This window comes from Balearica regulorum, chromosome 5, assembly GCF_011004875.1.
Source record: "Balearica regulorum gibbericeps isolate bBalReg1 chromosome 5, bBalReg1.pri, whole genome shotgun sequence".
In the NCBI taxonomy this organism is placed as follows: domain Eukaryota; kingdom Metazoa; phylum Chordata; class Aves; order Gruiformes; family Gruidae; genus Balearica; species Balearica regulorum.
This window is the reverse complement of record NC_046188.1, coordinates 61,454,790-61,480,274: the sequence shown is the minus strand read 5'-3', so window position 1 is coordinate 61,480,274 and position 25,485 is coordinate 61,454,790. Positions and strand designations below refer to the sequence as shown.

Genomic DNA, 25,485 nt, shown 5'->3' with positions numbered 1-25,485 from the left:
TTAGGTTTTCATCTTTTCTGATATCCACTATTAGCCTTCCCTTATACAGCAAAGAAATTGCATGCATATCTGGAAGCTAACAATAAAAGCAATAGAAGAGAGAAGCCTTTTGGGGTTCAAATAAAAATATTATTTTTTTTAATGAAAGTTGGTAATTGGTGTTTGTTTTTTTTTTTTTTCTTTTGGGCTAAAATGGAGAAGATGGAATGCAGAGGGAAAGAATGTATTCTATTAGCATCTAAAGTAATCACCAGCCAAGTCAGGAGAAGCGAGTGGAAGACAATCTATTTTTAACATTTACTGCCTTTTCTTACTTTTTAGATGATACCCCTGAGACCTGCATATATTCAAACTGGTCCCCATGGTCAGCCTGTAGCTCTTCTACCTGTGAAAAGGGCAAGAGGATGAGGCAGAGAATGCTTAAAGCTCAGCTGGACCTCAGTGTGCCCTGCCCAGATACCCAAGATTTTCAGCCATGCATGGGTCCAGGCTGCAGTGATGAAGGTAATCAAGAGGAAAGGCTGCAGGAGAACACCACCTTCTAGGGTTTGCTTTTCTTTTAAAGTTCTTAAAGCTGTTGGTTGCCGTGTGACTTGGTTATGGCAAACAGAGGAATAATTGCTGAAGAATACAAATTGAAGCTGGCTGTGGTGAATTCTGCAGTTCATCTGAGTTGGTGCATGAAGTCCACAAAAGTATAAAGGAAAGGAGTAAAGTAAGCGATGGAGAGGACAGGATGTGAGAGGCAGCATAAAAGTGATACTGCGCCCAAGTGGGCACCTACAGATTTATCAGCAATTGTGTTAATATTAGCAATTGAAATGGTTCTCTGTATTCTAGATGGTTCCACTTGCATGATGTCTGACTGGATTACATGGTCCCCCTGTAGCGTATCTTGTGGGATGGGAACACGATCTAGAGAGAGATATGTAAAACAATTCCCTGAAGATGGCTCTATGTGCAAAGTGCCTACCGAGGAAACTGAGAAATGTATTGTAAATGAGGAATGTTGTAAGTATTTTATTTAGCTTTGTAAAACCCAGCCAATAGCAGGAGCACTGCCCAAAACATTTTTTTATATGAGCTCTGCTGCTGAATGATTTTCTCTGTCCATTTTGAATAGCCCCTAGCAGCTGCCTTGTCACCGAGTGGGGAGAGTGGGATGAATGCAGTGCTAGCTGTGGCACGGGGATGAAGAGACGACACAGAATGATCAAGATGACTCCCGCTGATGGATCCATGTGCAAGGCAGAAACTACAGAGGCAGAGAAATGCATGATGCCTGAATGCCGTAAGTGTCCATGAGTTTACCTCCTCTGCTGTAAAGAGAGGCATAATTTCTGACACGTAGCTCCATCACACAAAGAATATAGTTAACCCAGAAGCAATGTTTTTTTCTTGTTCTCCTTAAAATTAGATCCCTTAGGGAATGCGCACTAAGTAGCATGTTCACCAACAGAATGAGGGTATCAGTAAAAAAATATTCAGTGGTATGCTATTACTGTATTACCCATACAGTGATCTCTATATTGGCAAGCCATACAAAAGCAATTCTAATTTATGGTGTATGAAGTATATTTAATACAGTTAGAATAAAACAGAGCCCTCTCCTTTTAGCCCATGAAGAGTTCAAAAATTGAGGTCCTTCTTTCGTGCAGTCAGCCAGTCTCTTCCTTACTATGACTATTAATATTGGTTTTAATTTCTTATGAAATGTCAAGATTTTCCTCAAAGACAGAAAGAATTAAGAGGATTTTTGGTAGATAAATTGAGGAAGTATCACATTTAGACTATATCAATTTGGCTTCTAATTCTGTCAACCAACAATCCACGAGTTATTATTGAAACATTCCTTCTTCAACTATTTATTCCCTGGAAGCACTGAGACTCTGCAGATATGAATAAGATATAGAAAAATATAGCAAAGAAAAGGTATTAAAACCAAGGAAACCTTGCAAACTTTTCAATTTAATATAGTGTTTTCTGAGCTTCTTCAGAAGCATCATTCAGCAGGTGATTCATTTTGTCCAAAGAGACAACAAAGTATAATTGGGTGATGACAGATAAACCAGTACCTTTTCCACCTGTATTATTTTCAAAATACATACCTTTGTAATTTATGCATAACAGGAATTCATTACCTTTTTATTTCCATATTAGATACTATCCCCTGTCTACTCTCTCCTTGGTCTGAATGGAGCGACTGCAGCGTAACATGTGGGAAAGGAATGCGAACCCGGCAAAGGATGCTGAAATCCGCTGCCGAGCTCGGAGACTGCAACGAGGAGCTGGAACAAGCAGAAAAATGCATGCTGCCTGAATGCCGTAAGTGTGGGAAACTCTCTGGAAAAAGGAGGCTCATTATGAGTGTTACAGTCTGTGGGTCAAAACTCTACCACCATTTTTTAGCATTGTTTCTTAGATGTCTACAATAGTTCTTTTTTTCTAAGAAAAGTTATGAATATGGACAATTATTTCCTGCTTGCCTTTGGTTATGAAACATCATTTGAAAATTTTAGTTAAAAGCTCTCTGACAGCAGGAATGCTATAGACTGCTTTCTGCTTCTGTTTTGGAGAGGGGTCTACAATTGGCAAAAGTAGTCTCTGCCTCCTTAAACTCTGTAAACAAATGACCCAGTACTCTCTTGCTCTGATTCTTGCTTTCCATCCATGTATTACTCCTAAGTCTAACCACAGGGAATTCAGTACTATGGGAGTTTTATCATCTGTAGTTTTTGGGGGTTTTTTAACTATTAGTATTGTGCACTTTTGGCTGTTGAGAGCTGGAATATGATCAAATCCTATTTTCAGCTCGCCTTACTCAACTCTATACTGATGACCAATATTGCTTTGGGTATATGGTTTCTCCATATTTAACACAATACCGTAACTTTAGGCAACAGTTTGCACACTTCTCAATAGTAAATAAGTCAGAATTATAAACTCTATTTTTTCCTTAAATGCAGAATGGGTGCTAGGAAGGAAAGGAAGGATTAAAATCACCTGTGTGATTCTTCGAGCTCACAAAAAGAGCACAAAAGAGGCTCCACCTTTGATACATCTCTGAGGTGTATCACAGCATTTTTTCTGATCTACAACCCTTTGCAACTTGGAATGTCATATGAGCCAGCAGATGGCATGGAGAAAGCTGCACTGATTTTTTACCTTTCTCCACTAAAATCCCCCACTTCTTGGGTGGTGCAAATTTCTAGTTGCTTTGCAGTCTTTGTGAAGCGTGATGGTCTAAGGCACTGCTGAATGAATCAGATATGATTGCTTTTAGTGTCCTGTTACCAGCTGGTTTATGAAGCTTTATAACTAATTACATTATTTTTCACAGTAAGTATTGGCTAGAGAAGGCTTTTACACTGTAACTTGCTAATTCAGCGTTTCTTAAATAACGTGAAATATCATTTTGATTATTATTCACTGGGGCTATGAGTTTTAAGCAGTGCTGAAAAGATGAAAAATTTTAAGCCACAATGGTATTAGTGACTCTTGCTTATTGCATAACACTTACCAGTAAAGCAAGGCTTAGAGCTCAGAGGTATCAGATTCTTTGTAAATATAACTCATTTTTTAACAGCTTTTCATTATAAAACAGACATATGGGTGTACAGAATGGAAAACTGAAGAAGGCACGGGAGAATTATTTATGTTTTTTTGTAATCTTAGTGATCTGCCAGCAGCACTCTTGAAAAAGAAATTGAAGAAAGTGTCAAATAATAGTTCTGCTAGAAATGGACTCAAAGTTTTAATGGACTCAAAGTTTTAACGTGTAGCCTCAAAATCTGCTGAAAAGACTGGAGGCTTAAGTTGCATTCATATATTTAGGATCTAAAAACTCATTAGGCAGATCTGTGTGTTTCTTCTTGACCTTATGTTTAGATCTCACAGCTTTTGTGTAATATTTCTCATTCTTTGCAGCCATCGACTGCGAACTAACAGAGTGGTCCCAGTGGTCCGAATGCAATACCTCATGTGGAAAGGGCCATATGATCAGGACAAGAATGATTAAAATAGAACCACAGTTTGGAGGAATAGCATGCCCAGAAACAGTCCAACGTACAAAATGTCGAGTAAGGAAATGCCTGAGAGGCCCAGGTATGGAAAAAAGGCGCTGGAAAGAGGCCCGGGAAAAAAGGAGAAGTGAACAAGCAAAAAAAAATATAGATAGCGAGCAGTATCCAGGTGAGTGTGAAACCATTATTTAGTATGCTGATGTCTGTTTGTCTTTCCTGCATAACAGGAGTTTGTGACCAGCTCCACTTCATGCTGCAAGATCATTTTCAGCACTTCAGTCTAGGGAAAGTTTTAGCAAAAAGCAAAGCATAGCCACTTTCGGTGTTTGCCTGTCACCAAAAATGTGCAGCCTAAGTTTAGGGCACAATGGAGAAAGGCTCACATCTGTCCATGTCCCATCACTGCACATATTTTAGCTTCTTCACTACAAAGCATGGAATGAGAAAAAAAATCTAGAATTGACACTTGGCAAAGGACTGATTGCAGTTTCTGCAGACCTGGGTGATTATCTTTCCATACAGTTACTTTTGAACTTTGAAAGTATTTGTTCCTGGATCCAATGCTGAACTTTTACAGTGAATTGATTTCCACCTCAATAATCTGACTCAGACTGCTCTGAGAGATCTGCTTGGGCTGTATTATCAAGCACTGATGCCTCCAGTCAATAAAACATAATATCTTGTGGTATAGTTTACATTATCTGGATATGAATTACTGCTAAGTTGTGCTTCACGCTTGTCCGACATTTAACAGTTTCTTAATTTTATCTGTGTTTTATAATGTAGACAGTAAATTTCTTTTTTAATACATATTTTCAATGTTTGAGAAATGCACCTTCCTTGATTATACTTAACTGGGCTTTCTTAATTTCTACTGTAATAAATAGGCAATACGCTATCTTAGACATTTAGATAGATGTAAGTGTGCGGACATGCATAGCAGTACACATATTGAGATACGTAGGTTAGACTGAAATACCAAAAACTTAATCAAATTACTTATTTTTTTCAGTTTGTAGGCTGAAACCATGGACTGCTTGGACAGAATGTTCTACACTCTGTGGAGGTGGAATTCAGGAACGCTACATGATGGTAAAGAAGAGGTCCAAAAGTACTCAGTTTACCAGCTGCAAAGACAAAAAGGAGCTGAGAGCATGTAATGTTCATCCTTGTTAACAAAACACAAGGCTTCCAAGTGATGCACTCTGAGCTAAATGGAAAGTCAACCTTGGTTTGGTTTTTAAAACAAAAAAAATATAAAGTGTATATTAGTTTTCATTTTTGCAGTGTGGTTTGCTTTTTAGTCTTGCTGGTGCAAGAAATATATTTTATAAATATTTCCTCACGGATTTATGCTGAGAGTAAATCTTTGGTACTCCAGCCAGCCCTTAATGCATAAAAATAGTAGGTCATTATGAGTCATTTAACTAAAATACAGACATATCTGTGGACATGGAATAGCCATATAGAAATACTACTTGTAAAGACATGGGATGCATGCATATTAACGTAACTAAGTTAAAAAGTGACATGTTTCATGTGTGGGAGGATTTCTCTCTCGATTTGATTTTGAAAATCCAAAGCAGTGCCTATGTGATTACACAACTATGCCAAGGAGTAATTTCAGCAATGCTGGTTCAATAATATTAAAAGCGCATGTTTATCTTTGTAGACTATTGGGTTAACCTGGTAGTTATAATAATTATCCTATATACTTGTCTTCATATGGATGCTATGGTCCATGCAAAATGGTCTTTGCTTCTTTAAAACTGAAAAAGGAAAGAATTTGTGCAGCTCAATAGTGATACCTGCCCACTACATAGTCAACAGTCAGAATAGCACACAAAGAAAACCTGTGAATGTCGCAGTATACGTAGATGCCATATTCTTATATTGGGTCTATCCACTGCCTCTCGGAATGGATACAGAACTAACAGAAATTGGGCCAAACACAGAGAGTCGCAACAGCTGTGTCACAGAAAGACTTCCACATGAGAGACACTAAAAAATTAGATTCAGTTTCATGTAGATGTTAATTCCAGGTGAAGAGAGAAAGAGGTTTATAATATAATAAAAATGGTAGAGAAAATGTGAGCCAGGTTCTCATGCATCCCTTATAACAAAGGGAATGGAGCCTCTGAAATGACACAATGACAGCCTCTTAAAATATTAATTACAGATTGACACAAGAATACGTTTACAGCAGTGTCATTCATGGGTTTTTACTGAGAGTATAGGAGGATCTAAAAATTACTAAATTTGTGAGAATTACTCATTTGTAGATGTACTAGCCAGGATAAATATCTCCCCTGACCACTTGAGCGATCAACAGACTGCCTGATATTAGGAAATAGCTCCTCACCGTTTTAATTGTTTTTGCTATTTTACACCGTCTCCTGCAGAGTTTAGCTCTCAGCCCTACGTGTAGGACCAGCGAGACCTTGGGCTTCACTTGCTATTGGAATATACTACTGTCCTGTAAGTTTAACAAGTTAACAATAAAGATGAAAGTTGAAGGTGATAGGTTCTATTTTGGTCCCGGAAAGGCAGCATACACCTATGTCTCTACAGGAGTAATAACAATGCACTGAAAATAAAGACTGTTGACTCTTAAAACAAGCTTGAGAGAAATGAATGGAGAAAAATTTATTTTATAGTCTCTTTAAACCAGCCTTAAGTAATTTAGTCACTTCCTTAAGACCTGGTCACAATCCTGAGAACCTGACACCCAGGTTTGATGTGAACCACAACCCACTGAGGCTGTTCAACGTCACTGTCGCTGCCCTGGGAATCCTCTCATTATCTCCCTGTACCTCAGCGGGCTAGACAGGTGGTTGCATTACACTGTAGGGCTTTTCATCACCATTTCTCCACTGAATGCTCCAAGGGCTGCTCAGGACCTCCACAGCTGTCACATCCCACCCCCTCACAGTATCTTCCTGCCTTTTTTTCAGACCTGGAATGAAGGGAGGGCCAGGGAAATAATGGGACCAACCACAGTGATAAGCCTCTCCCACTGCTGCTAAAGGAAATGGGTGCAAGCCCATAATGAACCAAACCAGGAGAAAAAAAATGAACAAGGTTTGATGCTAAAACCAAACATTTTACATTTTGCACAGCTTGGCTCATTTAATAATATTAATTCAGATAGTTTGCCTCCTTGTGCTTGTTGGAAAATTCTTCAGTTTACATCTCTATAGCACTGTCATTACAGTGTAGCAGCAACTGTCCCTAAGTAACATATTTATGATCTTGCCTTGCACATTTCCCTTTTATGACCAAAAAATCCCCAACAATAAAACAGTGGAATGATATAGATACTGGAGGAGCAGCCAGCTGAGCACATTTCAGGTGAAGAAACAGATGGTTGCAGAGAAGGGCTCCAGCGATTAACGCCAGGCGCTCAGCCAGGGCAGAGCTACGTGTGCAATGGAGACCCACGCACCACCTACCTTTGCGAGCCGCTCTTGCTGAGCCTGACAGAGGATATCCCAGCAGGGGCTAATCACTCAAAAACCAACCTTTGACTATGAAATGTGTGGCAGAGTGGTTTTTGTAGGCTTGGATCTGTGAGAGCTTGGGGCAGAGGGAGCAGAAGAAGAAAGTTTCTCCTGAATGGAAAAAAAAAAAAATAATGCTATGAGTTTATGAACTATATTTTATCTCATCAACCCTTCCCACTTCCTTCAAGCTAATCTTGCAAATCCATGCCCATTTCTGCAAATAATAAATTAAAACCAATGTTAAGTTATTTTCATTTTCATGTTTGTTCCAGTTCATCAAGCTGTTTTGTCTTTTAATTACTCCCTTTGCCAAAGGCTACATAGTCCAAATACACCTTCAGGTGTGTAGGAAATACACACCATCTTTCTGACCGTGCCCACAAAATTGTCCATTAAAACAATCTGGCATTCCTTTCACTGTGGCCCTTACTAATTTGATTCTCCATATACTTTTTTTTTTTCTCTTAGGAGGCTGTTCAGTGTGATTTCCAGTCATTTCTCTTAGGCTTATTAAAGTTATGAATGTTGGAAAAAAATTTTTCCCCACCGTGTTAACACATGCAATGACAATGTAGATTGCACTGGGTCAGAAATACGTGATCATTCCTGCTTAGGTTCAGCTTTTCACACTGTTTTTCTGTTGAAACATTTTAAAAGTCGCTTGTCTTTGTTCTAACTTGATACAAGAGAAATATTTAAGCTTGTTACATTTTGTAAAAAAAAAAAACCACAAACAAAAACAAATGAAGAAAAAAGAGGTTGATTTTCTATTCAGAAAAAAAATAAAGCTCTGATATACAATATGTACAAGTATTGCATTGTTACTGTAAACTTTCTAGTAGTGTGATAGCCACTGATTATCAGTCAATAAAAATGAGAACTGTTCTCTCTCTCATCTCCTGAAGAATACTGCTGAACTGAAAGCACAGATATCACTCCAGTTTTGTAGACCTCAACTATCAGATTTTAGCATTGTGTGTATGGGGGTTTTTTTTCCTAACATACAAACTGTAGAAGCTTTACACATAATAAAAAAGAAAAGTTAGGGGCTTAACAAATGTACAGTAGGACTCTGTGTGTGCAGCATACAATTTAAACAAAATTTTGTCTGATTGCATTTTTAGATTTCCTTTGTTGTTTTTGTTTGCTGTGGAATTATGAAAAAGCTACCATGAATATTTCTTACCAAAGTCTTGTGTAGATGTTTTGTAGCTGTCTGGCTAACACATTATTATTATTTTGGAATAAAGACATCTTTACTATGAATTTTACACTTGTTTGAGATTCTGTTCAACTAATATGATTATGTACACCAAAACCCCCCCCACACTTATCAATATAAGGAGGCAAGTCACACTGTCATTTACATTTTACTCCTGTTCCAGCTAATGGGATATCTGGAGTGAGCTGAATTTTACCAAAGCCAGTCATTCTTTCCACTTATAAGTTATTTGCATCAAGGTTTTCCTCAAATAGTTTGTTGTTCTTTGGAAATCACAGGGTAACTTGGGATTGTTACTCAGATTACCCTGTCTTACGCTCATGCAGGTTTTGTTGGTTTTTAATAAAAGAGACTATTTAAAACAACACATTTTTAAAGCCTGGTGATATATAAATGGAAAAATAAAAATGTTTAAAATGAGCTTTCAAAAAAGTCTGAGATTTTGTGAAACTTTCAACTGATATTTTGTGCAACTGGAAGACTGTTAAGGTAGGTAGTGAGAGTACCTCACTGATAATTACACAGAAAAGTGGAGCAGTTAGGGGGAGCCCTACAGCAAAGCTGCTGCTGCTGTAGAAATAAGACTTCAAGTACCATCTTGCAGCCAGCTAGAAGCAACCAGTGTGTTCATGAAAAAGCTCCATTCTAAAACTACACCATAACAAAGCTGAGGTGGACCTCCAGGTAGTTGCCTGGAGATGATAAGCTAGGAGTTGCTTACCGATAATTGAAGGCAGAGTCTGGTCCAATAAAACTCCATTGGCATTTAGCTGTTTGCTCTTACTAGAAAAATGCTCAGCGTTTCCAAGCAGCTGTTTCGCGGGAGGTTTGTCAGCGTGTACGGCAGCAGCATGAGGCACCCCATGCGTGCTGCTCTCCTGCAAAGGGCTGCCTACCGACTGAGTACCTCTGTTCCAGCGACGCTGGGAAAAGGACATGCCTACTGCCAAGCCGCTCCTGCAGATGCTCTGCTGTAGCATCACGCAATCTTTGTAGCCACTTCTAGAAGCACAAAGACAGATTAACTCAACTTCTTGTGAGCCCTGCTTTAAGTTGTTGGTGAATGGTGGGGTTTCCACAAAAATTGCTAATCCTTTTGTCTTCAAGTAAGACCAACAGCACTGAGCCTGCCTAGCTTGAGCAGTCACTGCGATGCCAGTAACAGCAGTCTGGCTTAGCGGGACAAGTCAGCTGGGCGCCTTGACGTCATGTATAACCAATGGACAGAGACAAACTTTTCCAAAGGACAATTTACTGATCCAAGTGAAACACTAACTCTTTCTCCACTGGCAATGTGAAGCTAAGTGAATTTATGGAGCAATTTAATGTTCTGGCGTACCAAATGGCGAGACATCTGGAACAGCAATCACGATTGTTTGGCCCATAAAGCTGTATCAGAACAGCTTTTCCTCAGAAGGGGTCACAGAGCACGTAAGTCAGCACAGTGAACATATGGCCTCTTTAAATCCTGGCTCTCCGAGTGACTGCTTGGGACCTGCGTGTCAGTATGCCTGCCCCAGCTTTGGATGCTCTTCTTTGCATGGCCAGCACACCTAAACCATAACCAGCACGGCAGAAAGATGATGGGTAGAGCAGGTCCTCAACCATGATTTGTAATATGAGTAAATCAATTAACTCTCCTTCTAGAGGTATCTGCCATCCTCAGGGCCACAGATACTGAGTTTCTGGGGTGGGAAAAAACTAGCAAAACCCTGAAATTATGCACGGTTCTTAGCTAAAATCTGAACCCTATCATTGCAGACTATTTGACAACTACCATTTCCATTTCTTATATAGTTACTAATGCCGCAACATATAGTCACGTGGCTATAGTCTAAACTGCAAATCAACCTAGTGTGTGTGTATATATATACATATGGTATACAGTGCATATATACTCATACAATTTTTTCCATGCTTTTTTCCACTTAGGAAGCAGCATACTAACTACTAGCAGGAAAAAACCTTTACCAGTAAATTGAAACGTGCTTAAAAATCTCTTGCTACCAAGCTTCGGGCACTTAGTGTCCTTTGCTCCACATGCAAACCCATTTAAGATCTTTATTGTAAAGCTTTCAAATTTGGGACTCAGTCACTTCACACAGTGTTGTGCAAAACAAAGCAATTACAGGCCACCTGAATGATACTGACTTCTGTCTCCTCTGGTTTCCTAAAGACAGAGCAGTTTGTGCCATAACTGATGGGCACATTAACTGCTCAGTAGGCAATGACATTTTTCACATGTGGTCTAGATGGTGTAATGCATCTAAAATGCTAACGCTTGGAGCTCTGCATTCTTCTCATCTTCTTCATAAAAGTCGTAGGGAACATCATTTACTCCGCCATCAGTAATAACCTTGCAAACACTGAGACAGGAAAGTCCTCCCGTTCTGCTTACTTGTCACATTTGCACAAGTGGAGAAAACGCAGCCTCTCATGACTTCCAATTTGCTTCCTTTTCATTAGCAAACAGCAGGGTATTTTGAAATAGGTCTTAATATTAAAATATACATTTGATACAATTTTCAAAGAAAGATCAAAGCTTGTTTCTGAGCAGAGTAAGCATTTCTCACCACCCCTCTCACCGCTCCATTTGAACCGGTGGCACTGCAGGCACAGTCCTAAGCCCAGCTCAGGCAGACGTCTCTTAGGGACTCAATCAGGAGCATTTGGAAAAGTGCCCGTTGCCGTTGAAAGGCCAAAACAGCCTGTGTGTCCCCTCCGTTCTGGCAACTACCACCTTAGCACACTCCGTGGGCTCAGCCTCAAGGCTGCCCCAATCAGGACAGTCATGACAGCGCCAACTCAACAGCTTTTCTGTGGAGCTTGGACATGCCACGAGACGATGCTCTGCAGGGAAAGGCCACGGGCATGGTACACCACCTGCTTTTTAGGGCATATCAGAAGTTCTTGGGTTTTAGGCACAACAGGCTGGACTGTGAAGCCCCAGACACGGTGGACAATCATACTCTTGGTGCTCACCCATTCACACTGGAAGTAACCAAGGGCCTGAAACACTCACCCACTCAAGGCCCAAATGCTAAAAGGACTCTGAAGCAGCACGGTGCACACCAAACCAACTTTACCTAAACTGCCTTTTACCTGAAAAAAGAGAGTGAGTGCACATGCATATAAAGAAAATGACAGCAAACGGGACGTGTAAGTGAATCACAGAATCTTTCCAAGCAATGCTCTCTTACACCGAAAGACCTGGATGATGCTGCAAAAAAATCGTCCCCTGCCTGTGCCCATAGTGGCTGGGGACAGCACAGAGAAGGTCGTACGACTGAGTCTATACAGAAAGCACCACTGCCTCAACCACAGTTCCTTGGCCAATATTGCCCGTAAACCTAGACTGGACAGGACTAGCACCAGGGTTAGTAGAATAAAAAAAGTCCCAAAGCTGACTTTCTTGCAGGACCATCCAGCTTTGGGAAGGTGGTGAGCATCACCTGGGGAGAGCCAGGGACTCATCCCTGCATCTGAACAGATTAGGGCTCACGCCAGCAGAATGAGGGGTCCCAAAAGCATCACCCAGCTCCTGAGGAGCTAGAGTGAGGACAATGTATAAGAGTAACCAGGGGCACATCCACAGAGCCTCCTTCAGTAACCCCCCAGACAGGGCTAATGAGGCCAGGGGTAGGATTTATGCTTTTGTTGTATCGATATAAGCACCAAGCCAAAGGATTTGGGCCAACAGTTGAAAACAACACAGAGAATAGATCCCGCACTTCACCCATAAACCTTGAGCTATTACATATTATTTGCTCACGATACTTTATCAACACAAGTCAGAAGTTTTAAAACAACAAAAAAGAAGGCTTTTACTTACAGAAGCCTTAAGCCCACTTGAGCAGTGAGGGAACCACACCAGTGTCTAGAAAATAAAAGAAGGGCCCTAGATTGTAATTTTAAAAAGTGTTCTGAAAGTGGTCTACATCATGAGATCAAAATGCATAAAATGTTATTAATGGGAAAATACAATTTTTATACCACTTGAATAAAAAAGACATGGAGAACAAGATTTGCAATACAGGAACAGTACTTCCAAGTGCAACCAAGCAGCTACACTATTTAGAAAGATTAATACATTTACATTCTATCTAAGAAGTCTCCATTAAAGGAAAACACAGGTATTTGTCATACCATCTACTTGCAAACATACAGTTCTGTTTACTTTTCTATGACATGTTTCAACTTGTAGTTTATATCTACCTTAAATATCAGGAATGAGCATAAATATCTGGAAATGGATCACTCCGGAAGGACACAGCGGTGTACAGAAAGGAATATTGATATTGACCTATGCACATATACAGGCTTGAAATGTCTTTACTGGAACCCTACCTACTGGAGAAATAAAATCCCAACCCACTAGATGGCACTGGAAGCCAACACAGACCGCTCCGTGTTTACAAAAAATAATAAAATCCCCACTAAGCAGGAGTCTGTACGCAGAGCATCACTGATTGCAAGGATCTGCAGAGGGTGTAAGTTGGGTGTAAGTCCACGCACCATTAACCAATGGCAAAGTATTCTTTACCATTTAACATAAATAATGAAAAAAAAAAAATCAGTAATACCTATTTCGTACAAGTTTTGAGTCATGTCCAAAGCCATGTCCAGCTTCATGCTGCCAGGCAGGATCCCTTGCTGTCCTCCTCTAAGCACGACCTGCAGCAGCAAAGCTTTATGCTGCATCACCTAAGAGAGACTGATGACAGAAGAACACCTTTAAGGTTTTGGGTTTGATGGGTTTCAGGAACAAGGAAGCCTAGGTTCAAAATCCTTTATGTCTATCTTGGAAAAACAAATAAAAACATTAGCTTATGCCACCAGCTGGGTATAATGCATAAAGGGTTTCTGGCTCAGAATCAGAAAAGGGAAAACAAATCTGAAAAATTAATCTTTTGGGGGTTAAACAGAACTTTAAAAGCTTCATACCCAAGTACCAATTTAGGAACATTTTTACTTCAGTTGAAATTAAACATTTTCAATGTATTGTTCAATTTCATCAACTAGCTATTTTAAAACAGCTTTTTCTCCTTTTTCACATTAAAGTACATTCTCAAATTAAAACAGTCTGACAAGTGAAGAAAACAGTGGCCTTGTCTATTTTGTACGTATTTTGGGGGAAAAAAGTGGTTTAGTGCGAGTCATCTAACAAATCAGAACATTTCAAACTCTTTATAAAAAAAGATAAGTTATGTAATATTATTTTTTCTATTTTTGCCAATTAGAAAAAAAATTCAAAATTTCAGTTATAAAAACAAGAGTAATGCAAGTAACAGTTACCAAATTAATTCTCATTTACAGTAGACACAGCTCTACTAATTAAGGCATGAATTTTACATTGGCGATTGGAATAGACAGCACACAAAGAATACTCCTAACATTTTTACTTTCTGAACTACAAAAAAAGCTTATTTACTCATTTTAGAATTTAAAATGTAAAATCTAACTGCCAGACAACTTAATATTCCTTTAAAATGTTAGATTTCTCACTGAGGTTTCTCTTTTCACTCTATACTTGGACCATGAGGTGAAAGCGTAAGGCGTGCACTGGCTTACAGAGCATCCAGCCTGCAACGTTGCAAGAAGGGAAAAGTTGTTGAAGGAGTAATTCGTGAGCAGAGCCGTACTTTCACACACTCTTCGACCAGAGGGCTAACAGGACACATGGGTTTACCCTTTTTTGTATTGCTAGAAGCTGAAGTGTAGCATTTTATTCTAAAGTAGTATAAAAAGCCATGTCTGGAGCTTCTCTGTGTCCGTTTAAAATGCTCTAAATACATTCACAATCAATAGTTTGACTTCCTGAAATACTTTGCTCCCAGATGCGTTTTTTAGAGCTTTTAATTTCTATGGTGACCAAAACTGGACTAGCTTCTCTTACTGGGGACAACTAGGTTATTTCTGTCCTGGTGCAGTGATCTTTTTGTTTTCTATTTATAATTAAAAAGAAAACTTACAGAAAAAAGAAAACAGAGCTGATTGGACAGACCACACCCCTAACTGAAATAAAGGGTGTTTAATTTTGGTTTTCATTAATTCCAGAAAAATTCATTTCAATTAATTCCTTGAGTTCCTTCAATTAATTCCTTGAAGCTATTTCCAAAAGAAAGAAACACGCAGAAAGAAACCCCCCTCTGCATCCAGACCAGGCTGGAGTCCCCATCCGAGGCTCCTCCGCCGCGTCTGCAGGCGGCAGCATGGGAGCAGGTTTCAGACACGGTGGCTTTGCTCTTCCCGAGCCACCCAAGCTCCACCGCAAGCTCAGGCACAGAGCTGGGCCAGGGAGCAGGGCGATGAACAGCAGCAAGCAGAGCGTCCCATAAATCAGATAAGTCCCGTAAACCAGAGCGCTTCTGACTTGAAGAGAGGTACGAAGCCAGACCTGCTGCGAAATGCTATCAGGGTCAGCAGCACAAAACCAGACCCGCCAAGCACCAACTGAGAAGAGCGAACGGGTCGGTCGGTGCCTGTCAGAGACAGCGGGGTGCTGCAACCCGACGGGGCTCTGGGACGTCAGGTCAGTTCTTCAGGCACCGACTGAACACGGATCCAACTCCAAACAGACTTTGTGTGCTCCCTAAAAAAAATATAACACTGTCTCTCGAGAGCAAGATTTCTCTTTTAATTAAGACAGTACTTTGGAACAAAATCCCTTTGGTGTAGACCTGAAAAAGAACTTTTAATTGTAAAAATCATCAGCATTGTTGTGCTTAAGCTTTAAGTACGTGGCCCACGGAACACACCTACAACCACAATTTAGACATCTGAAAACTCCTACTGAATGTTTTGAAGAGTCAGACCCCTCAGAATTGATCCCATAAATAACAGCAGGGAACTAATTTTTCGACCCCAAATTTTTAAACTGTGCCTTTAGGTCTATTGTCTTCCCTGAGCTATGCCTGCTGGCATGAAGTGATTATGTTAAGGTAACTGGATGCTGGCTGACATGACTACAGAAAAGCTAGGACAAAGCACAATCTTAGCTGAGCAAACTTTGCTCATGAAACAATAAAACCTCTCCTCTCTTCCCTCCCTTCAAGTCCCAAAAGACCAGAATGTTACAAAACCAAGAGCTACGTTGCTATGACTACTACAAACCAACATCTTCTCCTTAACACTTTCCTTCTTAAAAATCTAGGTTTTAATCATATGAAATATTTTTAATCTCAACCTAAAATTTTCCATTTCATGTTTCTTATTTAACATATGCTAAAGTTGTTCAGATATTTCAATAATTCATTTAAGAGAACACGCACTGCTTTGCCCACAGTTAATTTTTACAACCCACCATGCATTGCAGCAGGGACTTACAATTTGACAAGGAGGATGTCCTCTTATAGTTAGTGAGAGGTAGACCCTCATCTTTCCGTCTTCACAAAGAACCGTGGATAAACTAGACAGCTTATTAACGAACCTCGGTGTACACCAACAGGTTCTAGTTGCCCTGATGAACGTCCCCTGGGGAGGTGTTCCCACCCTCGCAAGCACCCGAGGGTTCGCTGGCCAGGGAGCTGCAAGCAAGCCCAGCCCTTGCCCTGGGTCCAGGCCTGAGCTTTGCTGTGGCTGCCCTTGCGCCATGCTGGCCTTGGTGACAGGCTCGTGAGGTCATCTGTAGTGGTGGCTCACCCTTGCTGCTGTCACCAGACCCGCTCTGCCCCCTCTTGTTCGGGCAGCTCTGTGGTAACTGCGAAAACGCTATGCCCTGAGCACGCAACGCCCGCGAAGCAGCACGGCTGTGAAGAGGTGCGCAGCTGCCCGTGGGCTGGCGGGTGTGACACACAGCAGGCAGGTCAGCAGAGAAACGCAATGCCACCGCACGGCATGGCATGTCCCGGAGAGTCCCTCACTTCAAACTACACTGCTTTGATGCCCACCTTTCTCCTGGGAGGACACACAACAGACAAAAGTTGGGCTGCAGAGCCAAGATTGCTTTGTGGTACCAGGTCTATGCCTCCATGCTTCGTTTGTAAAGAAGGATTAATAAAAACATTCTCCTTTCACTTTTTTGCCTATTCAGATTGGGCAGTGGGGTGGATCAGGCATAGTTCCACAGTCTGTTATTTGGTGTCGTGGGTCTTTACACCTTTCTCATTCACTGTGTATTTCTTCAGTGTAGTAATAATAATAATGTCTGAAAACCTGATCTCCGCAAAAACGATTCTTCCCTGTAGAAAACAGGACTGACAAAGTGAAATGATCATACTTTCTTTCCAAAATAGGGTTAAGGTTGTGCATGTTTTGAATTCTATTAGTAAATTGCATTACACAAGGCAACATCTCTATTTGCTACAGTGAAATTGCAAATTAACCCCCTTTAAAAGTAGGTCAGTTCACATCACCTAAAAGATCAGTACCGTGTGATCAATCTTAATATTGTTATCAAGTAATCTGTAGAAAACTGTTTGGCAGACAGTGCACTTTGACTCCATGCCCAGGGCTTCTGCTTTGTGATTAATGGTTGTGCCACTCCCCATTTGTCCCCTGATAAGTTACACCTGTCCACCACTTAAGCAGACTTCATCTGAAATTCATGGAAGGATTAAAAATCACCAAAAGGAAAGAAGAACAAAAGAAGAGAAATGCTCTCAGTATTTAATGGAAAAGTTGCTGGAAGTTCACATTTGACTCACTCTTTGACAATCAGATACTTTCAGAGTACTTCTGATTTAATGTTTTCCAGATATATACAATGCTTTTTACATGTACAACTCTGAATACATGCTTTCCATTAAAGGAGGTTCTTCCCATTATATTATTATCCAACCCATCAAAAGAACAGAATCTATTGTCTACAGGTCAGACTAAATTAGGCTGCAGTCCTCCAAGTACCAGCTGGTAAACCTGTGTAATGTATGGATAGTGGATATCTGTGTGATGCCATTTACTGAAACTATATATTTTTGTCCCACAGTATTTTCTCAAAAGGTTATTGACTGCGCCGTTGTTGATTTACTGCCGTATGTGAACCACCTCTTTTGGCTGCTGCCAGCACTGCAGTTCCTCTGGACGTAGGGGGCCAGCAGAAGCCTTTGAGCTGCTCAAGATCTGTGTCTGTCCTTCAAGTAGGATTTATACATGGCGTGGACTTCATTCTGGATTAAATGCAACTGTGAATATCATTAATGATTGACAGAATTATGAGAGAGTTCCCTCAGGTTGTTGTTTCATACCACGAAATGTTGGGGAGCTAAAAAGGCTTAATGGCCTAAAAATCCTGCTTGTTTTTCATTAACTACCAGTCCACACCACGAGTTGTATTGGTGTAACTACTCATGAGATCGAACTGTGCTCAGGGTACCACTCTGGCTTAAAACAAAAGCAAAAACTGAGGGGCTGCATGCTGTGGCACTGGGACAGAGACAAACCGCGGGCATTACAAACAGCCTTAAGCTGAGATTGTCGTGGGACACTGTTAGGGCTTCAACAGACACATGGTAGAGAGCAGGCAACATGCAGAAGAAGTGTTATATAAATGCCAAATATAACTTACATATTGACAAACACCCCTAGCTGTCTGCTTCATCTACCCCAGCATCTGTAATAACAACAGCATTTGAACAATGCAAGGACAGGAACAGGGCCCATTTTGATCTCACATTTAAATTCTGAGGCATTACGATGTTGTGTGCAGCTGCATTTTGCTTCATTTGTTTTTTCCTGACAGAGAGTATTTCTGTCAATTTTTTCCAAACGGCTTTACTGGCAAGAGGTGGTGCCACGTATTGGCGTTTTGTAACGGCTGTGACTGAGTAGCTCAGCCACGCAGTGAGCAGAAGAGCCTACACCTACCCCACCCTTCAAAAAACCCTGTTAAAATAAAGAACTCAACTGTTCAGAACTGGAAAAACAGTTCCTCCAAAATCTTACCAAGAAAAATAATGGGTGGGTGCTTTCAAGGTAATTTCGATGTTTTCTCAGGCAAAATTTGGGAATATGCTCATAACCTAGTTTAGTACGTTTCCTGAATGAGTCTAAGGAAAGTCAAACCACTCGGTGACTTCAACAAGATTTCAGTGTGCCAAAGAGGAAATAAATTTGAAGAGCATTTCTTGGAGCTTCTTTGCTCTTTTAGAAACTCCTCAGTACCCTCTTGCATTCTTTGTTTTTTAATATTTAAAGAAATATTAATCGATCTCTTTGGGAGCCCTATAAAACTGAGTGCATCTCTGGCTGCAATAAAGTCAGCAGAAATTGTATAATAACATAACATTCACATGGCTGATACTTATCTCTTCAACAAATTCATAACTCTTTATATCTGCAAGTTACACATTTCCTGCAGCCAAGAGATGACTAAAATGATTTAACAGAATTTCACAACTTTGCAGATAATAACTGAGAACAGCAGGCAAAATTGCAGCAAAAAAAGCAAAAATCTTTCCTCCCCTGCTCAACAGGACTCTATTACTGTGGCTTGATTCACAAAATAAACAGCCTTCCTAGTACAAAAAGCAATTTAAAATCACAGGATTCCTGCTAAGGTATGTGAGGGGGTTTTGGTGTGTTTTTAAAATTCACATCATAAACCACAATTTTTATGAAACACAAGTGCCCCATGTAAAAAGTCCTCCTTGCAGCCTTGAACGGACCTTGCCTTGTATGTGCTAGAAAAGGTGGTATCTAAATGCACAGGTACTTCCTCTGCCAGAAGGCTGCACCTGCAAACATTATTCACAAGCATTTGGTAGTAAAACCTACGGAAATGCAGTCCCCATCCCTTCCCCTGACACTAAGAGGTTCTTCTGATCAGAACCGACGACGTTCCCTTGCAGAATGGTGGGAAAGATGTTGCACATCGTACTGGCATAAGCAAAAAGGCAGCATACCCGAGAAGGGAAAAACACAGCCGAGGAGGCTCGGCTTCCCATCCTGCTCTCCCCAGCACGGAGGAAAAGGGCTGGGACTACATACGGCCAGATGGAAGAAGAAGCTTCCACAGAGCAGCTTAGCAAATGCTCCGTCGCCTGGGAGCGAGACTTCCTCGTCTCAGCCCTCTCTGCATGCCTTCCAGCCATGTGCTGAGCCCAGGTTTTGAACCATCTGTGCTAGATCTCCACAGTAATAATCTAATGTTTTTGTTGGCCATACAGTTGGAAAGAAACAATAAAAGAGATAAAATGTTACAAAACCCAAAGAAGTGACAAAACAAATTAAACGGCTGGAGAAAATAGAGCAAATGCATAATAAATATAATCATTAATATCCTCCACATGCCAGTAATTTGACAGTAAATACCAAGGATGACTCAGATATTTTCAAAAGTTTTTAAAACCCGAGCTGTTACTCACAAATCTGACTTGATTTTATGTTTCTAGAGATCCTTTGTTTTGTTCTGTTGGGTACACACTTTATACAGTGACGGTTTGGGGGGGGGGGGGGGGGGTTAACACACAAACAGAAAAACAAAAGTCCCAAGTCTTGCTGATCTCTCAGAGACCTAACAGTTTTAAAGGCGACAATATGATTTCCTATAAACTGCTTCTCTACCAGGAATAGTTTTAGTGGCTACAAAAAAGATATGGGAAGGGAAAAAAAAGGGAAGGGAGGGGTGTGGAATTAGGTCCCATTCAAATGACCTATGTTAACAGGGATTTGGAAACCCTTTCAACAGACGGCTAGAGGACATGAAAGCCAGTAATATTCCATGCAAATACGAGAGGGGTTGGTCTATTCCACCTTCTATCCCCAGGCGCCATTATTGGTTTTGTACGTATTATTAATGCTACTTGTCTTTCCTAGGCTCATTATTTTATGGAACAGCTGAAAAACTAACAGCCTTATGATGCTTAGCACTAGCTCTGTGTTTCTACAGTAGGCAGGTTCACAGGAAAACCTTCAGATCAATAAGCATTATACTTATTAATAAGTATTTGTGAATCAGGCCTTCTGCTTTTTTACACGCTCGATTGTTTTTTGTTTGATTGTTTAAAGGCTTCTTACCTTTAACATCTCAATGAGTTAAAAGAAAGTTTTGGCCTCAGTTTATTCCTGGCATAACTCCACTGACTCCAGAGGAAAGACAGCAAGGATCAACCTGTTCTACAGCATTCTTTAAGAAAAAAGTTATTAAAATATCACAGAACTTTTTCAGGACATTTAAATCCAAACTATTGCTCACAAAAAAAAAAAAACATGTAACCAAAATATAAAAGGAGGAATCATGTCAAACCTTATGAATCCTAATAAAGGCTCTAATTCCTAGGTGGATCAAGTACAGGTTTTTTGCCTGCAATTTCAGAAATCCTATTTTCATTTGGATCACTCCAAGGCAACAGATATAATTTTTTCTTCTTCTCTGGTTAAAGCTCACTTCCCAGAGCCATAAAGTACATGGCAAAACCTGAACTTCTTCATTAAAAATAAACAGGAAGTCTCTACAACAATATTCTGCTTTTCTCACACAAGACGACCAGAAAAGGGTTGCTCCTTCATGTTAGCTGATACTAAGAATTTTATAACTGATGCACCCTGTCCATTTCTGGCTTTTGCCAGCTCTGTTCAGTCTATATTTTGGCCCTGCATATATTACAATCATGTTAAACCATGAGAAAACATGAATAACTTAATGGTAGAATACTACCAAATCAATCATTCCAGAGCAAAGGCGAGGCGGAAGGAACTCATCCATCATAGGAAGCACTGGAGAGGCAAGAGGCTGTGGAAGGAGGGGGTGGAGGTGTCCTGCTGTTAGACGACAGAACCACAACAAAAGGCAGTGCTTCAGGCGTGCTGCCTGCTCCTGGCGACTGACCTGCCACACCTAACATCAACCTACATCTACATTAGGATCAATTTTTAAGCTGTCCTAAAGTGATGTCATTCCATAATCAAACCACTGTGAATATGATGCTTGTCGTCATCGATGACACAAAATTAGTTTTTATAAAGACAAGAGCTTTTATCCCACCTAGTGATGCGCTCAGAGGGGAAAGGACTTTAAACGAGGAGAGAATAATCTTGTACTCTTCAAATGCAACACAGGTTTAAGTGCCTTAAAAACAGAACCACAACTTACACTTCTCTAGAAAAAGAGCCAGCAGAAGGGAGAATCATTTTCACAGAACAGTATCAGTATGAGGACAGCATAATCCTAAAAAAGATACCGGGAAGCACTGAAGAAAAAACTCGTAGCTCTCTCCCATAAGAGGACATGATCAGGTGTGACAGGTTAGAGATTATTCTGATGTCTTAAATCTCAGATAAAATCTGGTTCTATACGTATGACTCCTGGCACATTCAGGCAGAAGTGGGTCCATGTACTTTGCTTTCCATTGCCCACAGCAAAATTGTCTACTATTGCAAAGAAGTCAGATGCTGCAAAGGCAGGGGAAAAGAAGGGAAGGATTATGTTAAAGGGCATACACGAACCTAGAAAGATTTTATTTTCATATCAATATAAAACCATATCAAAAACATTGGAAAATAACAGAAACTGAACTACAGCTTCTTTATATACATTCTGGTGCTGTTTCTCCTGTAAGAGTGGTCCTGATGTATCCCTCCTCCTGTTCCACAGATAATATTAATCTATCAATGCATTAATAGATTATAGACCGTCAAAGCCATAATATCTATATAAAGCCTCTGCCAAAGTATGTATCTTCACATATACTCCCATATGTTTTGTTCAGTCTGTTATTAAACTAACCAAACATGGCAGCTTCTACTAATGGCTTGCTTTACTAATCTGCATCCATCACCACGCAGACAGGGTTTGCGTACGCTGCCACGGTTACATACGCTGAGGTCAGCTGTGGGCATGTTCATACTGCCCTGCTATACAGCTCGTATTTATTCTCTGCTGCCACAAGTCAACATCTCCTATTTATCACCAACGGGACATGCAGATGCAGGCAGTGCTAGACTGACGGACTGACTTGCCAGATGCGGTGCAAAAATAATGGCAGAAATTTCACATTTGCTAAGTCCAAAAAGGGAATTTTGCAGCTTTCAAAAAAAGCCCAAGTACTCTGTCATGTTTTTCCAACTGTTCAAAAGAAGTTACGTTTTCTAACACTGAAACAGTTCTTACAGTGCTACAGAAAAGCATGCTCATAAGATTATTTTCATATTTTCAAGTGCACAGTAATTCTCACATTCTACACATTTCCCCTGTTTCCAGTGCAATTTGATTTTGGTAGGTGATTCATATAACAGTGCCTTCAGCTTAACCCTTTTGAGTGCATCCATCATTCTGGTCAGGACCATAAGTAACGGTGCCCTCTCAAAAACTAAATGACATACTTGACTGAAATATTCATCTGATGTGTACATATTTTCCACTCAAATAGCTTCACCTAATGACTCGTGAAAGCCTTTAGTACATGAAAATGATGAGATTAAACATGATGCCTTTCGATACACTTGTTCCCTTCCATCTCAGAAGAACAGTATTAGCTACAGCCATTCATTTTATCTAAAAGGATCTCTCTAATGCTTCATCTGCTAAACAATTTCATTAAATTCTCCATCTCTAGTAGAAAAAAGGTGCAATTTGAAACAGCCAGGGATTTTAGCTGCCTTTATCACTACTGAGATGCAGTGAATCCATATTTATTCAGTCTAACATAAATCAGATGATCTCTATGTTAGAAGACCTCCCGGGACGTGACTAGCCGCACATGAGGTTCAACTCGTGAAGAACAAAATGGCCTTCTCTCACCACTGAAATGTGTCACAGCATTTGTGAAACACTGGGTACCAGAGAAATACTGACCAATATAACAATAATTACAGTTGCACAAATGGAAAATAATTTCAAAACAACAGGCCCATATCATCACCAAATCTGAAGCCCCAGAACATGCTTTGCAGTCTTTAACAGACGTTGGTTTCAGAAGACTGAAAAAGAGATGAAGCAGCTTTCATGGCACCGAGCAAATTAGGGAACACTTCTCCTGCCAAACTGAAAAAGCGGAGGTGGAAATCTCTCTCTGCTGTGGTATGAACATCCATAATTCTGGCATCACCTAAATTCTCAGAAGTTGATTGGCTTTGAAAACATGTGCTATAATGTTGTGTAAGGAACGTTCAGAAGGTACTAGCTGATGGTTTTGAAGACAGACAGTGTTAAATATTATGCCTTGTAGAGAAAACATGGGAGGCAGAAATAATTCTACCTGCTCTCCAACATTTTAAAATCATAAGCTGTGCATTCATCAGAAGTAAAATTTTACTTGACCGTGAAGATACTGCATCCTTCAACTCATAAACTAGTGAAAAATAATCTGTTCTGGAAAAAAAATTTGTTGAAAATCCAACCATCCGTTTTTCATAAAATGGGTTCAGCACACATACATATTGGCCTTATGAGTACCACAGGCAAGATTACATATAACAGAGGTATTTTTAGAATCAAGAAAGACAGTTCACACTCCGTGGCCCCTTGTAGAACACAATCATTCATGCAGCCCTTTTATCCAGCTTATTCTCGTGGTGCTTTGCGTGCACGACCTTGGGAGGCAGACTGGGGCTGAAGACCGAGCTCCGGCTTCCCGCAAAGGAGGTTATCTCTCAAGGAGACCTCATGCACGCAGAGCGGCTATTGATCAGAGGAGGGAAAAAAGGACTATGACTCCTAGTTATAATCTCCTGCAGGGTCTAGGGCTGTTATAGTATTCTCATATCACTGCCTCAGGGCCTGGAATAGGGTTTTGGGTTTGGGTTTTTTTTACTTTTGGGGTTTTTTTTTTCTTTCTTTCTGTAAATCAAACACATGATTTTATTTCTGCTACCAGTCTGATGTACGCAGAAAGTTTTCATGATGCTCACACAAGTGTTTTCATACTGAATATTTAAATGCAGTGACAGTACTTGCACCAGTTATTACAGCAAATCTTGCACTCATGAGGATTCACAACACTTTTTAGGATCTAGCAAACAAAGTTTCAGTCAAGTGAAGTTATATAAAGAAAGTAAATAGCACCCTCAGAGCAAGTTGTGGTTTTATTCTAACGAGTGCTTTTAGCAGTAGGATTTAACCAACTTCTCTATCAGTCAGCAAGGAAAGCATCCACATCCTCAGCAGCACACCGACTGAAGCAACCCTTTCCCATCCACCCATAGACAAAAAGCTCATTGATTTGAAATGCAGTGTGGCTACCCAACCAAGCATTAATGACCACTGGAAAGCTTTTGAAGGGGCTACAAATAAACAATGTTAAACAGAAAGCAGCAATGGAAGATTCTGTACTTTTCTTGAGTAGTTGAGTAGAGCTGACAAAATGTAGGATTTTTTTTCCCTGAAACAATAGAGCAAGGAAGGCTTTAGAAAAGCTAGTTAGCTGAAGCTACAAAGACTGAAAAATATTTATAATAACTGAGTTCAAGGAAATGAGAACAGCAAGAAAAGCACTATTCATTTGCACACACACTTGTTTTTTTGAAACCCTTAACCTGGAGAGAAAAAAACTACTCTTGAAAAATAGTGTTCACCATGGCTCCTGGGCTGATTTTAAGATGCTGGCTGGAGGTCAGCAGTATGCAGAGCACCCCAGCACCCACAGCTCCAGCTAAAAGACATTCCCACTACAACTTGGAGAAATCAAAGTTATTCTCTTTATGCAACAGGTGTAATATATCATCATATAATTTTCTATCTGAAACATTTCTGAAATATTATTTGACATAATTCTCATGTATTTATTATCTGTCTAGGATCACTCTCTCTTTCCTCATACACATCATCTTGCATAATGAGTTTAAGAATCAAATTCTGACCTCA

The 25,485-nt window shown here is 40.2% G+C and overlaps 1 protein-coding gene across 2 annotated transcripts in view; it reads left to right on the top strand.

The window, feature by feature from the left end:
* The window catches only part of SPON1 (spondin 1), a 203,666-nt gene extending 196,924 nt beyond the window's left edge, over positions 1 to 6,742 (top strand). Inside the window, exons 11-17 of one of the 2 annotated variants that reach the window (XM_075755244.1) lie at positions 322 to 504; positions 841 to 1,011; positions 1,124 to 1,291; positions 2,161 to 2,325; positions 3,928 to 4,191; positions 5,035 to 5,114; positions 6,425 to 6,742. In XM_075755244.1, coding sequence (XP_075611359.1) covers positions 322 to 504; positions 841 to 1,011; positions 1,124 to 1,291; positions 2,161 to 2,325; positions 3,928 to 4,191; positions 5,035 to 5,114; positions 6,425 to 6,613 — 1,220 coding nt within the window. In that variant the 3' untranslated portion in view covers positions 6,614 to 6,742. Of the gene's footprint in view, positions 1 to 321; positions 505 to 840; positions 1,012 to 1,123; positions 1,292 to 2,160; positions 2,326 to 3,927; positions 4,192 to 5,034; positions 5,792 to 6,424 lie in introns of those variants that run through there. The other variant, XM_075755245.1, reaches the window with a different exon arrangement.
* The last annotated feature ends 18,743 nt before the right edge of the window (positions 6,743 to 25,485 follow it).